At 37.6% G+C, this 11526-nt stretch overlaps 1 protein-coding gene across 1 annotated transcript; it reads left to right on the top strand.

The window, feature by feature from the left end:
• The first annotated feature begins 1513 nt into the window (after window positions 1-1513).
• On the top strand, window positions 1514-2263 carry LOC145787086 (uncharacterized). Its single transcript, XM_082598839.1, has one exon. It carries the CDS (start codon window positions 1514-1516, stop codon window positions 2261-2263), a length of 750 nt encoding a protein of 249 aa, XP_082454965.1.
• The last annotated feature ends 9263 nt before the right edge of the window (window positions 2264-11526 follow it).

Here is an 11526-nt window from a genome sequence, read left to right as displayed (position 1 = left end):
ATGACTGAAACTGACTGGCCTTCTTTTCCCAATCCGATGCCTTCTGTGGCAAGCAGTGATCCCGAGTTGAAAAAGCAGTATCGCATCGATGCATTAACCATGCAGTCTGACGATCATACCACCGTGCTAGATCGCCTGTTGCATGACTTCTCCTCATATCTTCGCCAAGAGCTGTGGCTTGGATGCGATGTTTCAAGCAATTCTTGAAATCTAAGGTCAAGGGAAGTACCTTTAAGGAACCAAGGAAAGCAAACTTGACTGCCCAGGAGCTAGACGAGGCAGGAGACGACATGGTGAAGCTTGTGCAGAAGCAGACCTTTGCTAGAGAGATGGCGCAGCTGCCTGATCACGGGACCTTTAATGCTTCTTCAAGTCATACCCCTGCAGTGAACCTTAAGTTCCCCCCTCTGCGCAAGCTTTGTCCCATCATTGTGCATGGCATTTTACGTGTGGGGGTCGTCTGCAGAGATCACTTTTTTGCTTGGAATTGAGGCACCCCATTATCTTGCCTTGTAATCATCATGTCACAGGCCTCATTGAGGATTTTTTTCCATCGTAGGGAAGGACACTGTGGCACATTACACACACTTAACCGTATCTGTTACTGCTTCCTTTTGGCGGCAAGAATTACTGGCCGAGACCATCAGGTCTACGTCTCTCTCATTGCTAATTACTCCGTCGGCTTATATCAAATAACAACGGGAAAAAGTATGCCGTTGGTCAAACGCCTTATCTATCACTTCAATCAATTTATTTCACAAAATATATTCGTGATTGTGTATTTTAGGTAGAAAAGGTGATAAAGACTCGGTTTTTGACCTATTTTCGCCATTTCTTGGTCAAATTTCTCAGTTCACATTTTATTTTGAAAGTCTTCTTGCATTGAACACAGAATTTCATCAATTTTTTTTTCTGTTTCTGTGCAAGCAGTATTCCATGCACTTTTTGCACTATAAAGCAATTTGTGCAAATAACAAATTACCTTCCTAATTATTGTCTGCCAGCAAAGAATGACTCATATCGCGTCAGATCGCAACTCCCTACCCAGACAGCAAAATCGACATTGAATCAATGTAAAAATGACGGATTTTGCTGCCTGGGTACAAAATGGAATTTTAACGCCGCCGACAAACACAAAATGAAACCGCACGCTAATAGTAAACTGTCAATCAAGCTATTGAATATCAGCAATTTTTTTGCACTTCATAACTGGCTGTGACAAAAGGTTTATTGTGAACTTCACAATTATCCGATACCCACATAATCGGAATTAAAAGTTGGAGCAAGAAAAAAAAGTAAAAGTCAAGAAATCTCAGGTTTCTAGCGTTACTGCTTCTATGTGAAATTTCTGAATTAGCAGAGGGCGAGACCATATAGGGTCTACGCCAGTAACAGGTACGGTTAATGCCACCCGTGAAAAATTGTGGATTGTTAAGGGCCACTCTTCAGTAAAAAGTTTTTAAGGATATGCTTAAAATGTCGCAGCATTGGCGCCTCTCGTGGCCAACAACTAATGGCACCCCTTCCTGAGTTCCGTGTAGCTCTCGGGAATGCGGCATTTTCGTGCACTGGGGTAGATTACATGGGGCCTATCCTCGTCAAACTTGGTCGAAGCATGGTTAAACGTTACATCTGTGTTTTCTCCTGTCTGGCCACTAGAGCCATTCACTTAGAAATCTCTCATTCTCTTGAAACTGCTTTCTTTCTTCAAGCCTTGCAAAGGTTTACCTGTCGCCGTGGTACTCCAAATCAGGTTGTCAGTGACAATGGCAGCAACTTTGTTGGCGCTGACCGCTTGCTCAAAGAAGGTCTGAAGAAGATGAATGCAAACCTAATTGCCAACAAGCTGAGTTGCCGTGGGATCGAATGGAAGTTTAACACTCCAGCCGCGAGTCATCAAGATGGCGTATGGGAGAGAATGATAACATCGGTTCGTAAAATCCTATGTGCATTAACTGATGAAAAGGCTTTAGATGATGAAGAACTTTTGACGTTTGTTACCGAAGTGGAGCGAATTCTCAACGGGCGGCCCTTGACACCAGTGAGTTCCGACTGGGACGACATGGACGCCAAACGCCATTTTGCTTGGGAAGATAGACAATTCTCTACCACCAGACGAATTTCTGAAGTCAGATGGCTACAAGAGGTCCTGGCGACTGGTGAACTACCTCGCCAGTCAGTTCTGGAATCGATGGGTGAAGAGTTACCTGCCAACACCACAAGTCCGACAGCGTTGGCTCCAACCTGCCAGGAATCTTCGTAATGATGATTTAGTCTTGATGGTCGACGAGTCGTTGAATAGAGGACTGTGGCCCAAAGCGCGTGTCATCGAAGCTTACCCCGACGAGCACGGTACGGTGCGGACTGTAAAGATTAAAACTGCAAGTTCGACTTACTATCGAGATGTGCGAAAACTCTGCCTGTTGGAGGCCGTGGAGTAAAAGACTATTGTACGACAAATTGTTGTTATTCATCGCTGTTTTCTATTATGCGTGTGCATGCGTTTTTATTGTATTCCAAACTTTTGTGTTGTTGGCCTGTTTTGATCTTGTGTGTCTTCAATCAGACAGTCGTAACGCCAGAACCTGTCTCGTCATCTTACATTAATGTTTCTTGTTTTGTTTTTTGTAATCCTTTTTTTTGGATGTTGGCCATACTTCTGTGCGTGTACTTTGACTTTAATATAACCATTGGATGGCATGGTTACATTGGGGCGGGTGTAGCGGCCAGTTTCATTTGCTCCCTTTTTTGTTTTGTTGGTGCTATCTACCGCCTTCTGCAAGGCACGCCTGACGCCTTGTAGATTTCGATAAATTTAGTTTTTGATTTTTGTCGGCCATGGAAAGAGCACCGTAAGTAAATGTGTGTTTTAATCTATTAATATTGTTTTTTATGTTTCAACACTGGAACATTGATAAATTTAAATCAGTTTTTGATCACATGTTGAAAGACACAGTTAATTTGTCATAAACGCCATTGTTGGCTATTGTTCTCTGATTCCTGTTTGATGTCACCTGGTGATTTGGTATTTGCCTAGGTTTCAACCTTTTGTTTTTCATTTTTGTTTGTGTACTTTCTTCCTTTTATGCTTCTTGGCCATGTAATATCTGGGTGACCAAGTTTTTGCCTTTGTTGCACATATTTGCTAGCTCCCATTCATACACTGCATTTTTATACAAGTTTGCTAGCGCTCATTTCAAATAGTCTCTGTAGACAGGATTTCTACAGTTGGTATAAGCACAAACAAAACCGTTTTAATATGCGACTAACTTTTCAAGCAACAATTTTAAGAATGACAAGAATAGATAGATTGCAATCTTCCAAACGCACGTAAGCATCTTCTGTGACGTAATAATGATAAGCATTATGAAGCTATTCAAACACCTGTTGGCTTTGGCTTACACCATATCTCGTAATTCAAGATTTAGCGATTATGTAATGTTTCACAGGTGTGACAAAGGTGATAGACAACGGTTTTATGTGACGTTTGATTTGTACAGAGATTGTCCGCAACAGGAACAGCTAAGAAAAGTTCAAACAATTAGCATGTTTTCTAAAAAATTGAAACTGCACTTAATGTATGGCTATAAGCAGTGATGGGCATTATCGGCGATAATTATCGGCTATAAATGTTTATCGCTTATCGTTATCGCTCAATTATTTTTTCAGTTATCGTTTATCGTTATCGCCAAAGGCAATATTTGATTATCGCCGATAATTAATCGCCGATAAATTTTATTTTGGATTAACACATAAGTGGAAAGACCATGAAAAGTAATATTTTTACTAGGCACCTAGTTAATGAAACTAAATTTAAAACCAGTTCTTCTTCAGTGCCTGAAGTGTGTGTGCACAGGTCGTTGTCAGGGGAGGGGGCACGCCCCCTGCAGCGACGGCCCTGACAACACAATAATTTTTAGAGTTGCAAATTGCAATGCAATAAAATGCATGCAACAAGTCTCTTGTTGTTTTGCTGCAATCGGCAATCTGGAGTGAATTTTACAACTAAAATGTAAGCGCACAGGCGGTACAGATTCCTTTGAAGCGAAGCGAAAGAAATTGGCAAGTGGTTTGTGCAGGGATATCTATAACTACGGGATTGGAAACTCTATCCAGTGCTATACATCAGTAGGGTCATCACATTACTAGGACTACAGAAAGATTAACAAAATAAAATACCGACTAAAAGATATAGCCTACAAAGTTAGATTTTGCAATAATAATACAAAATGTACACTCACATGAAACTTAATTGATGTATAAAAGTACATTTACGCTGCTAGAAAAAAACGATGAATCCAAAAAAATGAATGAATGCAACGAGTCCAAAAACAGCCTACTGTTGTTCTTTAGCATACTGCAGATCGGATCAGAAGTAGCCTAAATGAGGAGTGTTCAAGCAATCAGTAAAATATGCTGTTGTATCATCAACTTGTTCACTGATCGATCCAGTACGAAACCAATCCGTTTACGATGTCATCAGAACTAAAACCAATAGTCATTCTGGAAATTTTTTAAGCAGCAAACAAAATACAACATAACTGCACTAATGGAATACAAACAAATAAACAAACCAGGCAAGCAGACCTTACAATTTACAGGTGAATTGATGATTACACTTTTGGTTGTTCGTTTAGCCTACTACTTGCTACCCTTTGAGGTCAATTTATGTGATTATTTGTCACAGCAGCGCACAAAGAAAAATGACCCTACTGGTGTATAAAATGGTTTTCAGTTCCACAGAGTTTCCAATCCCGTAGTTATAGATATCCCTGGGTTTGTGAAAGTGTCGCAATACGAGGCCGCTTTTTCATCGGAAACATGGTCTTTCGCGCCACCTCACGATCAACTATGTTATGCTTGTGTTTTCTTTTTTCGTTGGAAGTGTTAGTTTTTAGTAATTGTCTTAAAAAATAAAATCTCTCTCGTCAAAACATGAAACTTACTGTTTTAAGCGCATTAAATCTTTAGATGAGTAGATTAACTAAAATTGCAAGAACTTGCCTTGAGACGTGCGGTTACGTCACAAACTCAGTTAAGACAAAATTCACACACAATAACAACACAAGATCGGTTATAGACTGTAAGATCGATTTTTTTCTAGCTTGGCGATATAACTTTAATCCAAAAATAATAACCAAATGCGTAAGTGCCATTTTACTTAAAAAGTTAACCCATTTGTGCCGAAAGTGAAAGTACTTAAAAAAAAATTCGGAAAATTTAAATAAGTTATTGCATAATTATGACCTAAAAAACATATCACAATTATTTTTTTCCTAATTGTGTTTGTACTTTTTGAGGAAAAAGCCGTCCTATATATAAGACTCTGTAGGCAAATCCGTTATCGAATTTCACAATTTCTTGTGCGTAATGCGTAGGCCTAAGCGTTATTACGTTTTACTTATCGCTCAAAGTGATAAATGGGATATGTCTTGTTCATGTCTTGTCATGTCATTATTGTCATCGAGCATTTTATTGAAATGAAAGTTCAAAAAATATGAAGATGAAAATTAGCAAAGTAACACAACATCACTGAAACAAGTCATTGCGGAATATGATATTGCTTGAAGCATTTGACATGCAGACTGACATCACATTTTGTGCATCTTGTAGTAGTTTTTGCATGACAATTGGCGCATCGAGTTGCGTGGTAAAATTAAGCTAAATACAGTATACTTTTCTCATTTACCTATGCAACATAGCCTACCTCAATCAAATATTTTTATTCCCACTAATACAGTGCCTATAGTGTAATTCTTATCTCAACATCTCAGCGTTCTGCCATTGCTTTAACCACTTCCGCTCGGCAAGCGTGTATAGACGCGCGCGCTTTATGCTGCGCCACACGGCAAGCGTGTATACACGCAAATTTTTGTTGCTTAGCTTTGGAACAACGTGTACGGTCGTATACAACTTGTATCGTTTCGGTGAATACCCTAAAGCTTCTGTTATCTATCAGAAATAGTTTGGCTTCAATAAATCATCGTTATAGTTTTGCTTCGTAAGGAAAAAGCTGGTCTGTTTACAAGCAGGTTTGAGAAATTCAGTTCAAACTGGCTATTCAATGAGTCTTTTCACGTTGATTCAAGGCCTGGACACGTTGAATTCATGTAAAAACTGCTGATTACTCCATGCCCAATGAATTGCCGAAGCTGAATACGTTTCGCATGAGTTCATTTGCCTTTTAAGGAGTTTCAAAAGCAGGTCAAGATTTGTTTCATCACAAGGGTTTTTGAACAAGTCATTTTACATTTATTGAAGGCCTGAATACGTTGAATCTATGTAAAAGAAGCTGATTTACGGTTTGAAGAAGAAGATATGCCATTTGGAGTAGTTTAAAATGAGTTAACAAGCCCATATTACAGCCGAAACGCCGGCGAAAAATTTTGCAAAAAAAAACAAAAAAAAACGCCGTTCGGATGGCACCATGACGTAAGCGAAACCGCCGATGGGAAGTGGTTAATGATGGTGTTCACAAAGAAAACAAAAAAAATTATCTGAAATTATCAGTAAATTGTGATAATTATGTTATTGTTAGAGCTTCGGTAGAGAGTTTGTCTTGTTGAATCATAGGCATACGAAGCCGAGCAACGTGATCAAGTTTAACATCTTCAAGTTTATTACATTTACAAAACACAAAACTACGCAACAAATTAAGTATCGAACGTTTTCGACATCACAAGATGTTCTCTTCAGGAATAATATACATACATGATACATCTTAACTACATCTGAATAAAATAAAATAGTTAACTAAATCTATAAACAATATCGTTGAGTTTGAGCTAGTCAGAAGTATTGTGCAGTTTTTGTCTTTTTCTGTTTATAGATTTAGTTAACCATTTTATTTTATTCAGATGTAGTTAAGATGTATCATGTAGGCTATGTATATTATTCCTGAAGAGGACATCTTGTGATGTCGAAAACGTGCAATACTTAATTTGTTGCGTAGTTTTGTGTTTTGTAAATGTAATAAACTTGAAGATGTTGAACTTGATCACGTTGCTCGGCTTGGTATGCCTATGTTATTGTTCTTCAACAAACACGACTAATTTGACAAGCTTGATGGATTTCACAGTATGCACATTTTTACTACGGTACCAATAACGCCTGAGATTACTAATAAATTTTCAAGCATTTTGCGTTTTTTGGAATTTTTTCAATTATTGCTGACTTTGCTGTAAACAGCCCTTTAAGCAGAAAGCAAAATACAAAGTTTGGATTTTTTTAAGGTATTTTCATTTGATTTAATAATTTTGCCTACTGCACGTAAGCGGCAATGTAACTCAATTGATAAAAGCATCCAACTGGTATCTGACGGTATATAATTATAAGCACGGCGGTTACCTCAATGGTTTGATTCTGGATGAAGAGGTTGAAGATTCGATACCCACTACCGCTGTTGCGATTCTATTCATGCATAACTTACAAAAGTTTTGTCCCTTTACAGTAGGCTATATTATGTTCGATTTTTCGTCATGTTGATGAAAACAGTTCGTGCTGCATGGGATGGGGCAGCGCTAATCAAGAAAAAAAAATTGTTATCGCTATCGGACATTATCGGCGATAATTTATCGTTTATCGTTATCGCTTAACTTTTTTTTGATTTATTGTTTATCGATTATCGTTATCGCTTAACTGAAAAATGAGTTATCGCGCCCAACACTGGCTATAAGTAACTAGTAGGCTACATAATACCATCAAACTGTTTTTACGTATTCTCACCGTATCTCGCTAATTAGCCTACTGTAGAAAGTAAATCAATAGCTTTTTTTACAAGTCTAAACCTTAAACCATTTGACCAGGTTAACACTCACAATAGAATTTCAAAAAAATAATTAATATAATTTATGTTGTGGAACCGGTTTTCTTCCATTAGGAGTCGTCAGCACAACTGAATCGAAACAAAAACATTACAGTAGCAGAGAAATATCAGCACAACTATTCCAAAAAATTTTTTTTACTTATTAAATAAATAAATAAAAGTCATTGAATATTCAAAACCTTCATTTCTTTGCTTTATTCTTTTTCATTTCTTTTTTTTCTTCATAGTAGGCTATTGCTAAATAGGCCAAATACAGAAAATATTGCAACAATCAAATACGGTAACTTGCTAAAACTGTCCCTACACGCAGCAGTAAAATGTAGATTAATTGAGATGAATTTTACAAGTACGATTAAGAAATTTCCAGTTAATTTTTCTCACTTTTGATCATAGATTGGTTTTTCTAGTTTTTCCATCCCTTGTCACCTATTTCTGCCGCATTGATTGCTAAACTGTTTGCATCTTGCAAGTTCAGCATGATGATGTAATAGAAGAGTTTGTTCTAGATTTTACCCTCATAAGCATCTCTTAATCGTACTTGTAAAATTCATCTCAGTTATTCTACTTTTTACTGCTGCGTGTAGGGACAGTTTTAGCAAGTTACCGTATTTGATTGTTGCAATATTTTCTGTATTTGGCATATTTAGCAATACTATGAAGAAAAAAAGAATAAAGCAAAGGGAAGGTTTTGAACATTCAGTGACTTTTTATTTATTTAATATGTAAATAAAATTTTTTGAAATAGTTGTGCTGATATTTCTCTGCTACTGTAATGTTTTTGTTTCGATTCAGTTGTGCTGACGACTCCTAATGGAAGAAAACCGGTTCCACAACATAAATTATATTAATTTTTTTTTTGAAATTCTATTCTGAGTGTTAACCTGGTCAAATGGTTTAAGGTTTAGACTTGTAAAAAAAACTATTGATTTATTTTCTAAATGATTGCTTTCTGTGATAGGTTGATCGCCCATTTGAGGAAGTGTCATAGTACCTGATCACCTTTTCCAGTTAGTTTTTCTCACTTTCAGCCTACTGTATGTTCGTTTTTGTCTTACCAGTATGCTGTGTTTTGTGTTGTATGTAGGCTATATGCCATTTTGTATTTCTGCATCATTTCTGTATTCCTGTTTTCCTATTGTACTGTTAAATGTCGTATGTATATTGTTTTTTATGTTGTATATTTCAACTCCGTCACTGTTCCATGTCAAATAAGCTGTGACACCACACGGCCCCACGGGTGTGGCAGACTTGATGACCAGTTCGGTCCTTCTGCCATTCCCATCATCATCAGCAAACAACCTAGCTCCCATTATAACCTTGTATTGTTTTGTTTTTTTTCACATGTGCTGATGATGCAAAATAAAAGAACTTCTTCTCTCTTGTCGTTCACCCCAAATTTGAACTTGTCACTGTGCAGAAACATAAAAAAGTGTTTTACGCTTGGGTGCACATTAAGGATCGTTTTCCGTGAGTTCCGGTTGACTTAGTTTTTTAAGGATGCCAAATGTTTTTATAATTTAATGTTCTTCACAACAACCATTGGTTATATTTAAGTAAAGTAGCCAGGTCTAAGAATTTCTACGGAATTGGGCTATTCTCTTTACCCAGTCTCGGGAAATTTTGAAAAATTTGCATTTGTGAGTGGCGAAAAAGTTTTAGCGGCGGATTATAGACTGGTTATTTCGTTTAGTCTCACCAAATTTCAAATCAACTTTCATGAAGTCAACTTTAAGTATTCAAAGTTTTTGCTTTTATTTATTTTTCTTTGTGTGGGTTTTAAAATTATTGCGCACTTTGGAGCTGATTTCAACTTGAAAACGATTGGTAAATTTTGAAATATCTTTAGTGGTATTTGTGCTCAAAATTAAACAACATCTGGCAACACTAATTTTAATGGCTTTTATTGGACTGGGTGGATTGGAAATTGGAATGACCAACCAACCCAGTTCAGTTTATTTTTATTGATCACCACAAAGAAAAAAACAGAGGTCTAGAAAAAGGAAAAACCCAGACAGCAAAATCCGTCACATTTTTGCTTGCAATAAAAAAATGGTGGGTATTGCTGAATTGCGAATGAGTTAGATTGGAATTTAGAAGAGCACATTTTGAGAAGTATAGAATATTAGTTTGATTATACTACTGACAAGTGCTAAAAAAGAATGTTACCTGTAGTTCGTTGTTTGGAAAATCTTGCATTCTTTTTTTTTGTATAAGCCTTTATCTCTTTTGCCACTCCTAGAGTTGAAGGGCTCTGTCTTTTCATTCTACGTTTCTGCATTTTTACTCTGACCTCAACCAGTTGCCCAACGTTTACTGGTGGCCAAAGCCTGTTTACAGTTCTCCAAGAGGTGTTGGTGACCATTTTTGGATTCAGTGATCTAAAGCTTCCTACCTGCTAAGTGATTAAGACATCAATGCAAGTTCAACCACCTCAGTATGATTAGTAGGTACCGGTACCAGTAGACTAACACCATAGTCTAGTAGAAAGGTTGATCAATATAGCAACTGTGTTTTTGTGTTGTTTTTTATTTATTTATTTTACTCGTATATAGTAAATTGTAAAAAAAAGGAAGTGGCTACATTTACGGCGCTGTAAATACAGCCGTTCCATGCCTTTTTTTAATCTTTACGTCGCTTTTACTGCGCATGCGCGCTGGTGCGTATTTCTTCTTCTTTTTCGAAATAACAAATGAAAAAAAGTGCGTATATAACTTCTAAATTCAACCGCTTTTGCCAAGTGAATCTGTGGCGCGTGCGATCTTTGTCTGGCTCGGACTCCCAAGGATGTGAGTTCGATATCAGCAAGAGGTGTTTCATTTGTTAAACTAAATTCGAACCCGAAGTGACTCAATCGTTAGGCTACGCATTTTTGTGGCCGTTCAGTTTAGTTTGTTTTTATTTCTGACCTTCAAAACGAAAAAACAATATATGACAAACATAGCAGAGTAAGGTAGAAGTGACAAAATGAGGACGTTATAGGCTAGCGTGCATGATACCATTGAAGCAGGAAGATCAGTTCAAAATATGGCACGGTCGTAACACCTTTTATAAAATTTTTATAAATTGAGAACTGTGGCGCCCGAGAGCTAAGTTTCTCTGGCGCAACGCGCGTCACTCCATAACGTCATGTCGAATTCCAGAATCTTCCTTTCCAATCAACAAATACCGCGTATTTTCGGAATGCAGTCTTGTAATCAATCTTTGCATTGTGCCTGAATCGCAGTAGGCTACCACTGTATTTCATCGACTAGTGAATCCATCGTTGTATTACGTTAGTCAGTGGTTCTTAACCTATGGGTAATTACCCACATGTGGGTAATTTCAGGATAGCAGGTGGGTAATCAGCTGAACCAGAATATTTAGAATTATTGATGTAACAAACAAATCACAACTCATCACAAATATCAAAGCTTCTCCTTTGTTTGGAATCGGAATGGCCCGTTTCAGTGAGTCCGATTCGGTGAGTCTGATTCGGTTAGTCCGATTCGGTGAGTCTGATCCCTTAACGGAAGATTTTTTAATTTTTTTTTTAAATTATTGGGTACCGTAGCCTAATTATCATTGCCGTTTTAGGGTTAAGGTTAGGGGTTAGAAGTTAGGAACTCACCGAATCGGACTCACCGTGAGTCCAACCGGACTCACCCTGAGTCCAACCGAGTCCAACTCACCGAATCGGACTCACCGTGAGTCCAATCGGACTC

Source organism: Aplidium turbinatum, chromosome 1 (genome assembly GCF_918807975.1).
Source record: "Aplidium turbinatum chromosome 1, kaAplTurb1.1, whole genome shotgun sequence".
Taxonomy (NCBI): Eukaryota; Metazoa; Chordata; class Ascidiacea; order Aplousobranchia; family Polyclinidae; genus Aplidium; species Aplidium turbinatum.
The sequence above is the reverse complement of the archived record's forward strand: the minus strand, read 5'-3'. Positions and strand labels throughout refer to the sequence as shown.

Bases quoted from the DNA above. Each gene is read 5' to 3' on its own strand.
- LOC145787086 (XM_082598839.1), top strand. From the start codon at position 1,514: ATGGCACCCCTTCCTGAGTTCCGTGTAGCTCTCGGGAATGCGGCATTT.